Source organism: Schistocerca serialis, chromosome 11 (genome assembly GCF_023864345.2).
Source record: "Schistocerca serialis cubense isolate TAMUIC-IGC-003099 chromosome 11, iqSchSeri2.2, whole genome shotgun sequence".
In the NCBI taxonomy this organism is placed as follows: Eukaryota; Metazoa; Arthropoda; class Insecta; order Orthoptera; family Acrididae; genus Schistocerca; species Schistocerca serialis.
Genome location: NC_064648.1, coordinates 142,783,805 through 142,803,724, shown reverse-complemented (window position 1 = coordinate 142,803,724; position 19,920 = coordinate 142,783,805). Strand labels below are relative to the sequence as shown.

Sequence of the window (19,920 nt, the reverse complement as noted above, 5' to 3'; positions counted from 1 at the left end):
TACCCCACGATTGTTCTGCCATTAGGCGTTGTTACAAATTCGTACAAAACGTTTTCTGCGTTACTTCCGAATCAGAACTTAAGCAGCTGCTAGCCAGGGGCTGTACAACTGGTCCTTACTAGTGTAGCAATCTGGGCAGAAAGTTTCTGTCAAAATTTCATTTTCTTGGATACAACGAGAAGATAATACGTAATCTTACCCACTTGTTATTCCTCCAGTCGTTTATTTCCATTCTCGTAGACTGAATCTATGGATTTCCCTATGAATTATAAGAAAGCCGATCATCCGAAAACCCAATCAACCACATAATCAGACAGCGACTGGCATTTATCCGTTCGGCTTTACTCCGCTCAGCTCGTACGGCCCCATCCCCTTTTGTCTGCAGAAAGTTTATTTTCTAGATGCGATTAGGATTCTCCTGACAGACATCACGTACACTACGCACGCATTCAAAAATCAACTTACGATTCATTCAGAAATGAACTTAAAATGTGTTCAGAAACCAACAAGGATGCGTTTCAAAATCATATAAATGATTGATAGATCAACGTGCGCTGGATGCTAGGCGCTTTGTGAAACAAGTTTTTTTCCTTGAGAATATGAATTTGGCGCCCCCTTTTCCCGGTACCATCTAGCTGCTTGCTGCGACTGCTTGCACAGCGGAGAGCCACATTCCTGTAGCCAGAAGCGGGAGAATATGCTTCTCAAACGCGACTCAACTGCGCATGCGCATGAGCTCGCTCGTAACTGCTAACACGAATGTAGTGTAAACAGTTGTGACTTCACGGTCATCGGAGGGAATTTGTTGTTATGAAGTATTGCACAGCCTTCCCAAAGCCTTTGACACGTTTTGCTGTTGGCAGACGCTTGCATGAGGACTCTGTGTCGTCGTCGTATATGGCGCATTTCCTTTGCATTTTAAGTTATTTTGGTTTTGTCTCTAGTTAAGTTTCATTGTTGCAGTATTATTCTGCAGTTGCGGGATACAGTAATATCATTTGTTCTAACGGTTCTTGCCAGTCAAAATTACAGAAATTTAACTGAAAACTAAAACAATGAAAAATTCCCAGAATTCTAAAAAATTCCCGGGTTTTTCCTGGTTTTCTCCCGGATGAAACAGTTCCCGGGTTTTTCCCAGATCTCTCGGTTGTCCCGGGTCGTATACACCCTGTAGAAGATGAAAACGTGCCCTTGAAATGCAGCGAACAGTTGAAACTAGCCAATAGTGTGGAATTGAGCACTTTGTTTCAAACAAACTGGCTGCCTCAGCGGAAAAGATCAATAAAAGCCGAATTACTTCAGCAAAGCGACAAAAGTAACTTCATTGTTCTGCAAGATAATTAATGCTTGACTGTCAGAGAGGTGGAAATTGTATTAAAATCTGGAACTAATGACATATTTTAATCTTCCGTAATTGTGTGAATGTATTTTAATTCACTTGATATCTCCCAGCCACAGAAACCACTCTCTTTCATTTGACATGACAGCAGTGAACAAAGAGGAAACAGCAAAGTCACTAAATGTGAACACAGATCACCCCCCCTCCCCACTACAAGTCAACCTGATCTGCGCATCAACCCTGGATCTATGATATTTCCTCAACAATACGAATTTCCCCCCCTCGCCACAGAAATTGGCGCCTGGTTCAGATACTCCGGTTTGCTGCGTACAGAACCAACAGCGACATTCCTGTTTCCAGAAGCGGGAGAAGGTACTACTCAGACACGACTCAACTGCGCATGCGCGTGGTTCCGCTCGTAACTGCTTAAATGAATCTGATGTGAACAGTTGAGACTTAACGCTCATCGGAGGTACTTTGTTGTTACTAAGCACTGCATTGTCTTCCTACAGCCTTTCACACATTTTGCTGTTGGCAGACACTTGTATGAGCGCTGTGTGTTTTTTGTTTATATATGAAGCATTTCCTTTGGAATTTATATTTCATTCCCTCGTTCATATTTTGTTGCTGCAGTATTATTCTGCAGTAGCGGTATACAGTAATGTCCTTTGTTAGAGTATCGGTTATTACCAGTCAAAATGACAAAAAATTAACTGAAAACTAAATCAATGGAAAACTCCCGGGATTCTAGAAAATTCCCGTTTTTCCTGGTTTTCCTGCAGATGAAAAAATTCCTAGGTCTTTCCCGGATCTTCCGGGTCGTATACACCATGTAATAGTCTCTTGTTAGAAATGGTATCAAACCCTTCTGGAAATCTAAGAATATGGAATCGATCTTAGATCCCTTGTCGACAGCACTCCTTACTTCATGGGCATAAATAGCTAGCTGTGTTGCACAAGAACGATATTTTCTGAATCCGTGTTGGTTATGTATCGATAAGTCATTTTCTTCAAGGTGAGTCATGATGTTCGAGTACAGTATATTCTCCAAAATCCTACTGCAAATTGAGGTCAGTAGTATGCGTCTGTAATTCAATAGGTTACTCCTATTTCCTTTCTTGAGTATTGGTGTGACCTTTGGTACTTTCCAGTCTTTAGGAACAGACCATTCGCCAAGTGAACGGTTGTATATGATTGCTAAGAAAGGCACTATTGTGTCTGCATACTCTGAAAGGAACCTGATTCGTATTCCATCTGGACCAGAAGAGTTGCCTTTCTTAAGTGATTTGAGTTGCTTCACAACACCTAAAATATATACTTTTATGTCACTCACGCTAACAGCTGTTCTGGTTTCGCATTCTTGAATAGTTACTTTGCCTTTTTTCGTGAAGGAATTAAGGAAAACTCTATTTAGTAACTCCGCTGTAGTGGCACCACCATCATTGTGGAAACTATATATATATATATATATATATATATATATATATATATATATATATATATATATATTTTCATTAGGATCAACTATCTTTGCCCACGTCGGTTGCTCATTTCTAAAAATAAAAGTTAACTATACCATGGAATTATGCAAAACGTCTCCTCGGTGAATGAAAACCACTACTCATCACACCTGGTGACCTCCATCATCAGTTGCAGGAAATTGTTTACGAGTGACGAGCCATACAGTGCTGTACGCATCTCCACTCAGCCACACCCACTGCATTTCTCACTTCTCGAGAGCAGATACCTCAACCATTAGACCAGCTGAGTGCGTTTGTTGGCGTAGATGGAATTACCGTTGTGGATGATGTTTTTTACCCATGGTTTGCAAACACTCCCACCAGAGGTTCTCATGTACATCCTCTACAGTAGGGTAACATCCACCGATTCGATTTCCCTTTTGCTACTCTTCCCACAAGTCCCTCGGGATAAACTCTAGTGCAAGTGTCGATGAGACACTGAGTCAGAAGTGGAGGTGTGCTCAGGCAGCCGACTGGTCACGGAGACTGCCTGCAATAAGCAGCAAATCTGGGTTCCTGTTCCAGTGCGGCACGGATTTCCAATAGTCACTACAGATGTAACTCACTAGGGAACCATTTAAGGAATACTCGAATTACATTTTAAGACATACCCAAAACAAGCTGCATGCTCATACCGGTACTAAATAATAACTTTGTAATTATTACTTTTATTTCTGTTTACCTTTCTTTCGTCATTTCTTCCTGAGTGTCTTCAATAACTTATATCTACAACCATTCACGTAAGTTTTGTTGAGTGGAATTGTATGAAACATCCCGTTTGCATACCCATTTAATTCAGAATCAATTTGTAAGAGACACAATCATCACTAAAAACAAAATCTAGATTCAACACATCAATATATAAAGAATCTTTGGAAATGGGTATGATTTGTATGTGACACTTCCTACGTAGCTAAAGTTGAGCGACTCTGAACTGAACTTAATTCTCACGGCAAATACAGAGAGCGAGAAATCTTCTGCACATGTGCTCAATCTTCAAAATATCATAGCCAAAAAAGTGAGAAATAAGTGATGTTTAATGGCAACTGTAACCTCTATCCAAAAACTGAAGGAATCTGTATTTTATTTTATTTACTATATCGGCTGGTTAATGCCAAAATAAGCAGTACTCTGAGGGTAAGACTTGGGGACGTGTGGCAACACAACTTACCGGAAGCGAGAGACGGCTGCGTCATCAGGTGGAGGGGTGTGTCTGGCAGACGTGGGAGGCGCAGCTGCAGCAGGAGTCCGGCTGTGGCCGCTGTGGGGTTGACTGTCAGAGTTGGGGGTGGACCCGCCCCCTGTGGCGGTCGGCGAGCTGCACAGAGAAACACTGTGTGCGCGGGTGTGTTCACACAGGGGCTCACTGCAGGCGATACAGCTGAGGGACTGTCCACCAGGGCAACAGAACACACAGTGCCAACAACACCATCCTGTCACTTAAGGTGACTGTACCACCAATTAACTGGTCTTTTTCTGCACTACTTCTGCTATATACCCCAATGGCATAGCTTGAGATGCAAAACAACAAATTGTTCACAATGAAGCACAAACCAAATCCCAAACATCAGGGCCAACAATTCTGCTGCCCTGACAGAACAACTATCAGACACAATTTAGAAGCAGTTAAAGTCATCTGGCTGCTACTTTTGGTTGTGAGGTGATTTGAAAACTGATATATGGATGCTGAATTATATCACAGGAGGAAGAGAGAGAGAGAGAGAGAGAGAGAGAGAGAGAGAGAGAGAGAGATCCAGCGATAGAGAAACAAACTGATAAGTTGGGGTATCAACTTACTGTTTAAACTATATGGTCATGGATATGCAGGCACTCTGATGTGAAGCCCGAGGGAATGAAGAAGATGGACAAGAATTACAAGAGCTATGCTATAAAAGTTATCGAGAGTATATTCAAAATTTGGATTTCAGTAAAGCAAATAGAACTGTATATACGCATGTAATGTCTCCACAATTCGATTCCTTGAAAAGACAGCACTGGTGATGTGTTACATAAACAACAATTTTTGTGTTGAGCAGTTTGCAGTAGAGGCCACCATTAAAAGAAAAAAATGGATTACACAGTGTATGCAATTTTATCTGATGGACAACGTTTACAACTTGCGAAGTAACCTGTAGTCTACTGAATATGGATTTTTTTTTAAATTTAAAAAGAAACAAAATAGACTTGTCTGGAGCATATGTATCCGAGAGAGAGAGGCAACAAATGATAGCTGGATGAAAACGTCACATCAATACTGACATTGTGGGAGATATGTCGTACACCTGTAGATGAACAGCGAATATAATCTGCTGTATGCCCGTAGCAGGAAACCTGATAGGATTCCCTGGACGACCTCTGGTAACGCCACAAGGAACTTCAAAAAAGACAGGGGGCAGAGATTTCCTGTCTGCTTTGTTAAAGGGAATGCACGGAAAATATTCAGGGCGATAGCTGAACAGAGACGAGAAGGAAATGTGATTGTAAGGCACAGCCTTGAGTGTGACAATGTTACTGTGCTGGCTGGAGTATTCTCTTCTTGTTTGCCCCCAGTGTGCATGAGTAGCCCCAGTGCTCATAGCTCCTGCTTGACTGGATATCTCAGGGAGTCACACCCTGCTCTTTGGGGCCAGTCACCCAGGGGTAGCGTCTTTTTTAGTAATCAGGAAAGTCTTCAGTCCCAGGTTTGAACCTCACCATCACTTGAATTTTGAATACGAATCATCAGCATTGGTGTCTGAAGACTTCCAGCATCAGGTGTCGCCTTCTTTCAGCCAACAGCCTTTCCAAAGAGGGCGGAGGGGCCGACAGAGGTTCAGGGCACTCTCTTTCCCTTGAGGTCTGAAACTGCTCCTAAATGAGGAAGAATTGGCAATGATCAAAGGTTGAGTAACCAACGAAAGGATAACGTTCTATGATTCTGGAGCTGGAAAGTTAGGAGTTCGAATGTGGTTGGGAGCCAGAAAATAAGAAACGGATTTCTGGTCACATGAGAATAGGGTAGTAGCAACAGCAGTAGGATTCAGTATCAATAGAAAGGCAGGGCAGAAAGTGAGTATAGATATGTTCTCATGAGAATCAAAAGCAAACCAACAACATGCATAGTTCAGGTATACATGATGACGCAAGTTGAAGGTGGAGAGAGAGAAAAAGTGAGGATATTGAACAGGTAATTCAGTACTATGTAATAGTCATTGAGTGACTGAAACGCCATCGTAGGGGAAGGAGTAGAAGAAAGGGTTACACGAGAATATGTACTTGATGATAGGAATAGGAGAGAAGAAAGGCTAGTTAAGTTCTACAGTAAATTTATCATAGTAATAGCTGGTATAGTCTGTTCAAAAATAACTAGACGAGGAGGTATACTTGGAAAAGGACCGAAATATGGGAGGTTTAAAGTCACACCATATTATTGTCAGGCAAACATTTTGAAATCAGATACTGGACTGTAAAGCATACCCAGGAGTAGATATAGAGTCATAACAATTTAGCAGTGATGAAGAGTAGGCTCAATTTTACGAGACTCGTCAGGAGCAATCGATGTACAGAGAGGTGGAATACAGTAGTACTAAGGAAAGAAGAGATGAGATTTATGTTCTCTGAGGCTACAGATACTGCAATAATAAGCAGCTCAATAGGTAGTTCAGTTGAAGAGGAATGGATATCTTTAACAACGACAGTAACAGAAGTTGGAAAGAAAAACGTAGGTACAAAGAAGCCAACTGCGAAGAAACCATGGAAAACATAAGAAATCCTTCCGCTGATCAATCGAAGATATAAGTTCAAAAATATTCAGGAAAATTCAGTAATAGAGAAATATGTCACTTAGGAATGAAATGAATAGGAAGTGCAGAGAGGCTAAGGCAAAATGGCACGAAAAATGTGAAGAAATCAAAGAAGAAATGATTCTTGGGACGACTGACGCAGCACATAGAAAAGTCAAAGCAATCTTCCACAGAATTAGAAGCAAGCGTGGTAATATTAAGAGCACAATGGGAATTCCAGTGTTAAATACAGAGGCGAGATCAGATAGTTGGAAAGAGTACACTGAAGGCGTCCCTGATTGGAACAACTTGTCCAATGGCGTGACAGAAGAACAAGCAGGAGTCGGTATGGAAAATATTGGTGATTAGAATCAGAATTTAAAAGCGCTTTGGAAAATTTAAGATCAAAGAAGGCAAAAGGTATAGACAACATTCAATCAGAAGTTCTAAAATCATTGGGAGAGGTGGCAAAAGGTCTATTCTCACTGGTGTGTAGAATGTATGAGTCTGGCAACATACAATCTGACTTTGAAAGAAATATAATCATCACGATTTGGGAGACTGCAAGAGCAGAGAAGCGTGAGAATTATCGCACAATCAGCTTAACAGCTCAAGCATCCACGTTTCTGACAAGGATAATACACAGGAGAATGAAAAGAAAATTGAAGTTCCGTGACGTTCATAGGATTTGTGGTCCTGGAGAAAGCGTTCGGCAATATCAAGTGGTTCAAGATGTTAGAAATTCAGACAAAAATACATGTACGCTATAGGAGAAGTCAAGTAATTTGCAATATGTACAAGAGGCAAGAAGGTAATATAAGAGTGAAAGACCAAGAATGAAGTACTCGGATTAAAAAGGGTGTCTGACAGGGATGTAATCCTTCGCCCCTACTGTTCAGTCTATACATCGAAGAAGCGATGACGGAAATAATGGAAAGATTGAAGAGTGGAATTAAAATTCAGGGTGAAATGATATAAGATTTGCTGATGACCGATTCTCTCAGTGACAGTGAAGAAGAATTACAGGGTTTGCTGAATGGAATGAACAGTCTAATGAGTACAGAATATGGAATCAGAGTAAATCAGAGAAAGGCGAAATTGATAAGAAGCAGTAGAAGTGGAAACAGTGAGAGACTTAGCATCGTGACTGACGATCATTAAGTAGATGACGTTAAGGTGCTATGCAATGTAGGCAGCAAAGAAACCCATGACGAACAAAGCAAGGACGACGTCAAATTCACACTAGCACTGCCAAAAAGGGAATTTGCTTACCAGGCTTCTGCCGGTGGCTCACCGAGCATACTGCTGACTTCAATGACTTCTTGCGGGTACTCGAGCACAGCGTCCGCCCAGCCCCGCGTGGCCATCACCTGCGGGTGGTCCTTTATGAAGGCGACGGCAGCCCTGGTGGCGTCCGGGCACGAGTGCCTCACTGCCGTGACGGCCGTCGCCGCTGCGGTCTCGACGGCCAACTGCGAGATCAGCTGCCGCTCGCAGGCAGCCTTCAGGGCCGACAAGCCGTATTTGTCGGCCGCCGAGAGCAGCTGGGCGGCCGTGTCGGGCAGCTGGGGGGCCTGCAGGGTATACGTGTAGGCGACCAGGAGCCTCAGCACCGGGCCCTCCACGTCGTCGATGCTCACCTGGCCGCAGCTGGCCTCCAGCATGTCGTGCGCGAACATCGCTGCGAACACGGGGCTCGCGGCTGCCAACACGGCCCTGTGAGCCGCCACCCTCGTCTCGCCCGCCACCAGCGTCACCAGGGCGTCTTCACCTCCGTCTACCAGGGCGGCCAGGGCCTCGGTTGTGTTGTTCTGAACCTCCGTAACTGCCGACATGGTGGGTGGTCCTGAAACACAGTGCCACTGAGCAGCCCTCACACTGCACCCTCAACACTTGTACGAGGCGCATGCATACCTGTATGAAACAGCAGCTGTGAAAGTGTTGTCCACCCTAAATCAATTGCAACGTCACCAGTTTCCTTCAAATGACAAGGGCCCGTACTGCTTTGCGATCACCTAAGGTTTGTAACTACCACTGCGGTGCTACGATAGACTGCTTTCACCTTCTAAAAATGTTATCGTTCTCAGTCAAAAGATGGTTTATTTATGTCATAGCAAAAAAATTAACAAAGCAACAAACGTGTTTCAGCCATAAAGTTACACGACTTATATTTAAATCCAAGTTGGTGGCACCTCTAACTAGGAAAAATTTTCTTCCTCCTTATCTCAAGTTCCTCAGATCCGTGACACCTGATCAGAAGCAATGTACATCTAATGCAGAAATCAGTTTCCTCGGTGAATGTCTCAGGGTAGGCACGATTAAACTTGACCGGCCACCATGGCCGAGTGGTTCTAGGCGCTTCAATCCGGAACCACGCGCCTGCTACGGTCACAGGTTCAAATCCTGCCTCGGGCATGGGTGTGTGTGATGTCCTTAGGTTAGTTAGGTTTAAGTAGTTCTAGGTTCTATTGGACTGATGACCTCCGATGTTAAGTCCCATAGAGGTCAGAGCCATTTGAGCGGTTTTGAACCACTAGTCTAAATTCATTGGTATGTTTAACTCTCCTTTGAACAGATTGATACCTGCGTCTTCTTTCTTCAGAAAAAGATGCAGCGCCCACCTCCGTGGTAAAGAATGCTGCATAATACAATCATAAATCATGTCGCCATTTTATCCGATTGTTGCGAGCTATGGTGTACCCAGGTATTTCCAGGTTGAGCAGTTTAGGAATGAAACTCGTTGCCTCCATTTCCAGAACGTGTGTTGTGGAACTTTCGCACAAATATAAATTTGCATCTCCTTTTGGCGTGGACGTGTTTGTAGAGCATCTTTGCCCCACAGAACGTTCGGGTACTTATTAGATGACACATACGTCATGGCTAAACCAAAGTAAGCTCTATCACAGCTCCGACATCACTCTTGACTCTCCTGGTCGTATGAGGGGCAAACGACGGAGTCAGTGAAATAGTTCCACACCCTACAGTGTAAACTGGCTTCCGAAATTCAGACAAGTGGGTTTTGCGAGAACGGCGTCCACTTTTTTCGAAACGTGCCGAATCAGAATCTCCATTCCACCAGCGTAAGACGTCTGCCGGACCGTTACGGTGCTAGCAGAGCGCCAAAGAATTCGTCCGAAGGCTTCTGTCGCGCCCGCCCGACGTGGATGGAGACGCCGAGGCAGTGCTGTACAGAGCGTAGCGCCGGAGGTCAGCGCAGGGTCGCAGGCCAACACGTACACTGCAGGCTTCTGGAAGCCACCCGACCAACCCAAGTCTTCCTTTCCCATCCCTCGTTAGTTGTACATTTGTTTCCGTTTTATGTCGCTTTGTGGTTTTTTCGCCTCCCCATACAAAGTATGCACTCAATGTTATAGGCTCAAAAATTTGGACACTGGCGTTGTAATCGCATAATGAACGACTTTTTACTGTTGTTTAAAGGCGTTGTTACCGTATTTTCCTACACCCAAGTGGTGTTGCATGTCAATAAACTAAGTGGTAAAAGCTGTAAAGCCGTTCACATTTCCATACAGTCTTCGAGCATCGACATGTTCCTCGTCTAAGAAACAGACGTCATTGTCTTATAAATCTTTAATGTATCCCGAGATCAGTGGTGTAGTTTTCTACTTTATTGTGACACTCGCAATGCGACTGTAGTTTAGACTGAGCTTTCGCAGATTCTTTCACTCAAACGGTTTTCTAGGTAATCACAAACTTGCCAAGATACTGAGCGGGATCGCGTCTGAATTATTAGAAGACAGAGAGCCATGGTCCCGATCACCTTCAGCATATTTTGGAGACACAATCTTCGTACGTGTCTGCGCCATGTAACTGGCAGAGAAACGTGTGTGAAATGCAAGTAGTGGCCTGCAGGAGGAGCTGGCCACTGTCCGCGAACAGCTGAACGTGTTGATGGCCGTGGTCAGCCGTCTTCAGGCTGCTGCCTCTGAGTGTAGCGGCAGTGGGGAGTCTGGTGCGTCGCAAGGTACACCCCAGGTGTTACACATGCGTCACCCACTGTCCCTGCTGTCGAGACATCTTCGCGGGTACAGGGCGCGGTTGGGCCACCCTCTCCCCAAGGGGAGCGGCGGTTTCAGCGGCGTTCGCGGCGCACGAGGCGGAGGGTCAATGTGGAGGCTGGCCGTGTGGCAACGCCCGATCTGCCTGTGAGTGGACATGTGGCTGCTCCTTCAGCAAGGTCCGAGCAGGCACACGGGGGGAGTGGTTTATTAGTTATTGGGAGCTCCAACGTTAGGCGGGTGATGGAGCCCCTTAGGATAGCAGAAAGGTCGGGGAAGAAGGCCAGTGTTCACTCTGTCTGCTTGCCGGGGGGTCTCATCCGAGATGTGGAGGAGGCCCTGCCGGCGGCGATAGAGAGCACTGGGTGCACCCGACTGCAAATTGTTGCTCATGTCGGCACCAATGACTCCTGCCGTCTGGGTTCAGAGGTCATCCTCAGTTCGTACAGGCGGTTGGTGGAATTGGTGCAGGCAGAAAGCCTCGCTCGCGGGGTGGAATCAGAGCTAACTCTTTGTAGTATCGTTCCCAGAACCGATCGCGGTCCTCTGGATTGGAGCCGAGTGGAAGGCTTAAACCAGAGGCTCAGACGATTCTGCGGAGATTTGGGGTGCAAATTTCTCGACCTCCGCTATCGGGTGGAGAAACGTAGGGCCCCCTGAATAGGTCAGGCGTGCACTACACGTGAAGCGGCTACAAGGGTAGCGGACTATGTGTGGAGTGCACATGGGGGTTTTTTAGGTTAGAGAATTCCCTCCCTAGGCCTGACAGGATGCCTCCTGAGACGCGGCAAGGTAGGAGTAGGCAAAATGCAACAGGGAATAACAATATTAATGTGCTAATAGTAAACTGCAAGAGCGTCTATAGAGAGGTCCCAGAACTGTTCTCATTAATAAACGGTCATAACGCCCATATAGTACTAGGGACAAAGTTGGCTGAAACTAGACGTAAACAGTAATTAAATCCTAAACTTTGATTGGAATGTATACCGCAGAGACAGGCTGGACAGTCAAGGGGGGAGGCGTGTTTATAGTGATAAGAAGTGCTATAGTATCGAAGGAAATTGACGGAGATCCGGAATGTGAAATGATTTGGGTGTAGCTCACGGTTAAAAAAATGGTTCAAATGGCTCTGAGCACTATGGGACTTAACGTCTGTGGTCATCAGTCCCCTAGAACTTAGAACTACTTAAACCTAACTAACCTAAGGACATCACACACAGGATTCGAACCTGCGACCGTAGCAGTCGCGCGGTTCCGGACTGCGCGCCTAGAACCGCTAGACCACCGCGGCCGGCCACGGTTAAAGTAGGCTCAGACATAGTAATTGGATGTCTCTATAGGCCCCCTGGCTCAGCAGCTGTTGTGGCTGAGCACCTGAAGAATAATTTGGAAAATATTTCGAGTAGATTTCCCCACAATGTTATAGTTCTGGGTGGAGATTTTAATTTGCCGTATATAGACTGGGAGACAAACATAGATAACGGGTGGCAGGGACAAAGAATTCAGTGAAATTTTTTGTAAGTGCTTTATCTGAAAACTACCTTGAGCAGTTAACAGAGAACTGACTCGTGGCGATAACATATTGGACCACCTGGTGACAAACAGACCCGAACTATTTGAAACAGTTAACGCAGAACAGGGAATCGGCCATCATAAAGCGGTTACGGCATCGATGATTTCAGCCGTAAATAGAAATATTAAAAAAGGTAGGAAGATTTTTCTGTTTAGCAAAAGTGACAAAAAGCAGATTACATAGTAGCTGACGGCTCAACACAAAAGTTTTGTCTCACGTACAGATAGTGTTGAGGATCAGTGGACAAAGTTCAAAACCATCGTACAATATGCGTTAGATGAGTATGTGCCAAGCAAGATCGTTAGAGATGGGAAAGAGCCACCGTGGTACAACAACCGAGTTAGAAAATTGCGGAAGCAAAGGGAACTTCACAGCAAACATAAACATAGCCAAAGAGCCTTGCAGACAAACAAAAATTACGCGAAGCGAAATGTAGTGTGAGGAGGGCTATGCCAGAGGCGTTCAATCAATTCCAAAGTAAAGTTCTATGTACTGGCTTGGCAGAAAATCCTAAGAAATTTTGGTCCTATGTCAAAGCGGTAGGCGGATCAAAACAAAATGTCCAGACACTCTGCGACCTAAATGGTACTGAAACAGAGGATGACAGACTAAAGGCCGAAATACTGACTTTTTCCAAAGCTGTTTCACAGAGGAAGACTGCACTGTAGTTCATTCTCTAGATTGTCGTACAGATGACAAAATGGTAGATATCGAAATAGACGACAGAGGGATAGAGAAACAAAATCGCTCAAAAGAGGAAAGGCTGCTGGACATGATGGGATACCAGTTCGATTTTACACAGAGTACGCGAAGGAACTTGCCCCCCCTTCTTGCAGCTCTGTCCCGTAGGTCTCTACAAGAGCGTAGCGTTCCAAAGGATTGGAAAAGGGCACAGGTCATCCCCGTTTTCCAAGAAGGGACGTCTAATAGATGTGCACAACTATAGACCTGTATCTCTAACGCCGATCAGTTGTAGACTTTTGAAACATGTATTCTGTTCGAGTATAATGACTTTTCTGGAATCTTGAAATCTACTCTGTAGGAATCAGCACGGGTTTCGAAAAAGACGGTCGTGTGAAACGCAGCTCGTGCTATTCGTCCACGAGACTCAGAGGGCCATAGACACGGGTTCACAGGTAGATGCCGCGTTTCTTGACTTCCGCAAGGCGTTCGATACAGTTCCCCACAGTCGTTTAATGAACGAAGTAAGAGCATATGGACTATCAGACCAATTGTGTGATTGGATTGAGGAGTTCCTAGATAATAGAGCGCAGCATGTCATTCTCAATGGAGAGAAGTCTTCCGAAGTAAGAGTGATTTCAGGTAAGCCAGGGGAGTGTCATAGGACCGTTGCTATTCACTATGTACATAAATGACCTGGTGGATGACATCGGAAGTTCACTGAGGCTTTTTGCAGATGATGCTGTGGTGTATCGAGAGGTTGTAACAATGGAAAATTGTACTGAAATGCAGGAGGATCTGCAGCGAATTGACGCATGGTGCAGGGAATGGCAATTGAATCTCAATGTAGACAAGTGTAATGTGCTGCGAATACATAGAAAGATAGATCCCTTATCATTTAGCTACAAAATAGCAGGTCAGCAACTGGAAGCAGTTAAAATTATCTGGGAGTACGCATTAGGAGTGATTTAAAATGGAATGATCATATAGTTGATCGTCGGCAAAGCAGATGCCATTCATTGGAACAATCCTAAGGAAATGCAATCCGAAAACAAAGGTTACAGTACGCTTGTCCGCCCACTGCTTGAATACTGCTCAGCAGTGTGGGATCCGTACCAGATAGGGTTGATAGAAGAGATAGAGAAGATCCAACGGAGAGCGGCGCGCTTCGTTACAGGATCATTTAGTAATCGCAAAAGCGTTATGGAGATGATAGATAAACTCCAGTGGAAGACTCTGCAGGAGAGACGCTCAGTAGCTCGGTACGGGCTTTTGTTAAAGTTTCGAGAACATACCTTCACCGAAGAGTCGAGCAGTATATTGCTCCCTCCTACCTATATCTCGCGAAGAGACCGTGAGGATAAAATCAGAGAGATTAGAGCCCACACAGAAGCATACAGACAATCCTCCTTTCCACGAACAATACGAGACTGGAATAGAAGGGAGAACCGATAGCGGTACCCAAGGTACCCTCCGCCACACACCGTCAGGTGGCTTGCGGAGTACAGATGTAGATGTAGATATGCAGGGCGCGGCGGTGAGACACTCTGGACTCACATTCGGGAGGACAGTGGTTCGACCACACACCGTGCAGTGGTCTGCAGCAGGTCTGCAGACCAAGGGCGAATGAGTGGATGTGGCTGCTTGTCATTTGTGTCTTCTGCACCGGTTCTCTGTTTGCTGTCCACCCACACAGGTTTTTCTTCATAGAGTCTCTCTCAATAGGAGTGCCGTGATGGTGCCCTAGGAGAGGCATGACCTTTAAGGTAGCCCTACCGGTCTTCATTACCGAATGTTCCACAAATTGCAACAGGTATTTACTTGTCGGTGTGTCGTTTCCCAGGAAAACCGTGAGGAAGTGGTCTCATTTCGTCCATCATTAAAGTTGTTTACAAGCTTTCCAATGAGTACGACGTGCATTAAACTACTTTTCAATATTTTTATAATTTCCAATGGTGGTCATGTTTTCTTCTACAGTGTAATTTCCGTGTGTGGGTCACACAAGTCAGAAACGATTTCACGGTGCCATCAATTTGGAATCTTTACAGTCGCCTCATCAGTATGAATTGCAGACTTCTTTATTCTTTTTCCACCCGAATTAGAAATTAATCAGCGAAAGAACTACGTCCTCTTGGTTTATTAATGACTAAACATTTGGCTGAGCTTTTGATATATTATCAATTTCTTCCACCCCTGAGAGGCGTTTTTGATGTGATGGGGCCTTCCACTGTAATTCCACATGTCTGATGGCATCTGGTCTTTATCAACCAACTGGTCTAGAAATAGTCAAATAATCGACGAAACTAGTTTTTCAGACAGTATTTTCTGAATAGACAGCCAACCATGGTCCAATATTTCTAAGACAATATATCGTAGTCCGGATAGATTGCTAGGTAACAATGTCTTTCTTAGTTTTTCTTAAGAGGGGACTTCTTTCCACGTTGATTAAAATGAAAATTGCAACTCGTAATCTCTGGTTCAGGAAATAATTTTCCAGCTGATGGGAATGGACATTAGCAACTTCCAGAGTCGTTATGAGAGAACAAGGTTCGATCCGAGCACATTTTTATTTGCCAAATAATAGTAATTATTAGGACTGTATAGTATGTCTCAAATAGTGAGGTGCATTCTGACTCCTAACGTGTACACAATTATCTTTCATGATTCAAACCAACTGTTAGCAGTGGTTAAATTGTGCTCTGTGCAAAATTCTGCCAGGCAGCTTCCCCTTTCATTCCCTTAATTCAATTCATTTTCCTCCAACTTTCCTTCCACTTCGTATTCCGACTATCAATTTCGAGTGCCGCATCACAAGTTTTCATCTCGCTTAAAGATCTGAGCAATTTCTCCTCTCTCAAAAAGCATTTCCTTAATCTCTTCGTCATTTTCGGAACTAGTTGACGTGCAAGCCAGTACTTCTGTAACTGGTTTGGCTGTGTGTCTGTCCTGGCCGTGGTAGCGACTTCACTGTGCTGCTCAGATAGCAGTAAGATGTTAGTGTTTTCGGCCGAGAACGATATTAGATTTCCAGTGACCTCAGGGAGAAATCTAAGGAGGAGCTATTCTCAAACACACGCATTTCTTGCTACCAGATGCTGAGAAGAAGACAGGCATTGTGAAGAATCTAGCCACATCAAGATAAAGGACCCAGATTAAAATACATAAGCACAATCATCGTCCAACTGAGCTACTTATAAAATTACGGGGGCGTTCGATCTGCAACGCTACACTTTTTTCTCGGCCAATTTCAGTTGGAAAAATGCGAAATTTTGTGAGACATCGTGGAACATTTCTGCTTCAGCCCCTACAGCTTCATAGAATTCCATCAGCTGACAGCACCATAAGTAGCCTCCAAAATGGCGTCTGTAAAGGAGGTGCGACCCAAGCTGAGAGCGGTCACCGAGTTTCTTTCGGATGAAAACCAGAGCATCGGAGATCTTCATATCCGCTTGCAGAATGTCTGAGGAGATTTGGCAGTGAAGAGAAGCACCGTGAGTCGTAGTGCGAGGTGTCTGTCAGCGTCAGAAGAGCTTACTGGTGATCCACGCCTGGCCTAGCAGCGCCATCGTCGCAGCAAGGTTGTGCACATCTGGCCGACCTCCACGTGTCGGTCAGCTGCAGACGGCTGAGACTCCTGCGATGTGGGAACGTGCTCTCATTCAGGGTGACCGGTGGATCACTCACAGCTGAACAACCCGCATCTCGCACCTTCCGACTTCCGTCTGTTTGGTCCAACGAAGGATGCACTCCACGGCAAGCAGTACACGGATGACGGGCAGGTCACTGATGCAGCAAGACGTGAGTGGCTGATCAACTGTTTATTCACTCTGTCAGTTGAATGAAACAACCAGATGAAACTGGGCATGTCAGCTATATGAACACTTTTTCAACCACTCTCTGGGTTTGCAATGTAGCTAATTATTACGAATTGTCATCTTACATCGAAAGCGTAGCTTACCACGGAGCTGGGAGGAGAGCAGAATTTTGGTTCTCACGCTGGAACAGCTGATTTCAAGTGAATAACTTCAGTACTTTCGGAGATATAAATTTTTACCTAAGGGACAACTGATGGATTCATCTATAGCATCAATTGAAACTACAACCAGAAGTACAGGTCCATAAGATCTAATTGTCTGGAATTTTCTTTCGTTTCATTACCACAGATTTCTGGCTAAATAAAAAGTAGTTTGGAAAATAATTATTTCATCGTGTTTTGGTTATTTAAGTGTTTTGCAGGGTCTGAGGAATGAAATGGCACATAATTTAAGGTCGTGGCTAGGTTCAATGAAGATAAAATAATCATGTTTTTCGTTCTAGTATGGATTAATTCACAATACGAAAGATGCAGCAAAATTCAATGTTAGATACAAACTGGAAGGCGCATAAAGAATCATGTATCATTGCCTATAATGGAGGTATTAAAGATAATTATAGATCATTCTCAAGTTGTGTTTTGTTTCATGGAAATTCCAATTAGTGACGTTGGATATTGAAAATCGAGAAGAGATTTGGCCTTTATGTTTCAGTTAATGTGTTTATTGGAAATAATAAATGAATCATCAAGTATAAATGTGATTTGGACGCTTGGGAGACAGAACACGTATAAATAAACCTGAGATCACTGGTGTGCAAGTCGCTGAGCGAGTCCCTCGCCTGTCTTCCCTCAGGACACCTCTTCTGGTTTGTATCTAACATTGTGTTCTGCTGTATCCCTCCTATATTCAGAGTTAATCCATGCTACATCTGAAGACGTATTTGCTTGTTCGACCTGCACTGAACCTTGCCATGACCAATAATTTATCCTTTTCCACGTTAAATGTTTCTAATCTTTACTCCAATATTAGGATTTCATTTTAAAAAATCACTTTAACCACCAAATGACGTTCACAGTTACGGCCATTAGTAGCAATGCGTGGCCCCATTTGACACATATAACTTGTATCTCAAACACCTAGCTATATCTAGTCTCTGTCCCGAGTTCTCCCCCCTCCCTCCCCCATGAACCATTGACCTTGCCGTTGGTGGGGAGGCTTGCGTGCCTCAGCGATACAGATAGCCGTACCATAGGTGCAACCACAATGGAGGGGTATCTGTTGAGAGGCCAGACAACAAACATGTGGTTCCTGAACAGGGGCAGCAGCCTTTGGTAGCCGCAGGGGCAACAGTCTGGATGATTGACTGATCTGGCCTTCTGACGCTAACCAAAACGGCCATGCTGTTGTGGTACTGTGAACGGCTGAAAGCAAGGGAAACAACAGCTGTAATTTGTCCCGAGGGCATGCAGCTATACTGTGTGGGTAAATGATGGCGTCCTCTTGGGTAAAATATTTCGGAGGTACAATAGTCCCCCATTCGGATCTCCGGGAGGGAACGACTCGAGAGGACGGCGTTATCAGGAGAAAGAAAACTGGCGTTCTACGGATCGGAGCGTGAAATGTCAGATCCCTTAATCGGGCAGGTAGGTTAGAAAATTTAAAAAAGGAAATGGGTAGGTTAAAGATAGATATAGTGGGAATCCGTGAAGTTTGGTGGCAGGAGGAACAAGACTTTTGGTCAGGTGAATACTGGGTTATAAATACAAAATCAAATAGGGGTAATGCAGGACTAGGTTTAATAATGAATAAAAAAATAGGAGTGCGGGTTAGCTACTACAAACAGCATAGTGAAGGCATTATTGTGGCCAAGATAGACACAAAGCCCATGCCTACTACAGTAGTACAAGTTTATATGCCAACTAGCTCTGCAGATGATGAAGAAATTGATGAAATGTATGACGAGATAAAAGAAATTATTCAGCTAGTGAAGGGAGACGAAAATCTAATAGTCATGGATGACTGGAATTCGAGTGTAGGAAAAGGGAGAGAAGGAAACATAGGTGAATATGGATTGGGGGTAACAAACGAAAGAGGAATCCGTCTGGTAGAATTTTGCAGAGAGCATAGCTTAAACATAGCTAACACTTGGTTCAGGAATCATGAAAGAACGCTGTATAGATGGAAGAACCCTGGAGATACTAAAAGGTTTCAGAAAGATTATATAATGGTAAGACAGAGATTTAGGAACCAGGCTTCAAATTGTAAGACATTTCCAGGGGCACATGTGGACTCCGACCACTATCTATTGGTTATGAACTGTAGATTAAAACTGAAGAAACTGCAAAAAGGTGGGAATTTAAGGAGATGGGACCTGGATAAACTGAAAGAACCAGAGGTTGTACAGAGTTTCAGGGAGAGCATAAGGGAACAATTGACAAGAATGTGGGAAATAAATACAGTAGAAGAAGAATGGGTAGCTCTGAGGGATGAAGTAGTGAAGGCAGCAGAGGATCAAGTAGGTAAAAAGACGAGGTCTAGTAGAAATCCGTGGGTAACAGAAGAGATACTGAATTTGATTGATGAAAGGAGAAAATATAAAAATGCAGTAAATGAAGCAGGCAAAAAGGAATACAAACGTCTCAAAAATGAGATCTACAGGAAGCGCAAAATGGTTAAGCAGGGATGCCTAGAGGACAAATTTAAGGATGTAGAGGCTTATCTCACTAGGGTAAGATAGATACTGCCTACAGGAAAATTAAAGAGAGCTTTGGAGAAAAGAGCCACTTGTATGAATATCAAGAGCTCAGATGGAAAACCAGTTCTAAGCAAAGAAGGGAAAGCAGAAAGGTGGAAGGAGTATATAGAGGGTTTATACAGGGGCGATGTTCTGGAGGAAAATATTATGGAAATGGAAGAGGATGCAGATGAAGCTGAAATGGGGGATATGATACTGCGTGAAGAGTTTGACAGAGCACTGTAAAACAAGACCCTGGGAGTAGACAACATTCCATTAGAACTACTGACAGCCTTGGGAGAGCCATTCCTGACAAAACTCTACCATCTGGTGAGCAAGATGTATGAAACAGGCGAAATTCCGTCAGACTTCAAGAAGAATATAATAATTCCAATCCCAAAGAAAGCAGGTGTTGACAGATGTGAAAATTACCGAACTATCAGTTTAATAAGTCACAGCTGCAAAATACTAACGCGAATTC

At 44.1% G+C, this 19,920-nt stretch overlaps 1 protein-coding gene across 3 annotated transcripts in view; it reads right to left on the bottom strand.

The window, feature by feature from the left end:
- Positions 1-19,920, bottom strand: part of LOC126427277 (ankyrin-3-like) — a 619,134-nt gene that overhangs the window by 10,709 nt on the left and 588,505 nt on the right. For 2 of the 3 annotated variants that reach the window (XM_050089546.1, XM_050089545.1), the window contains exons 2-3: positions 7,893-8,466; positions 4,031-4,177 (exon numbers count right to left, since the gene is read on the bottom strand). In XM_050089546.1, the coding sequence (XP_049945503.1) occupies positions 4,031-4,177; positions 7,893-8,455 (710 nt within the window). In that variant the 5' untranslated portion in view covers positions 8,456-8,466. Of the gene's footprint in view, positions 1-4,030; positions 4,178-7,892; positions 8,535-19,920 lie in introns of all 3 variants that reach the window. The other variant, XM_050089547.1, reaches the window with a different exon arrangement.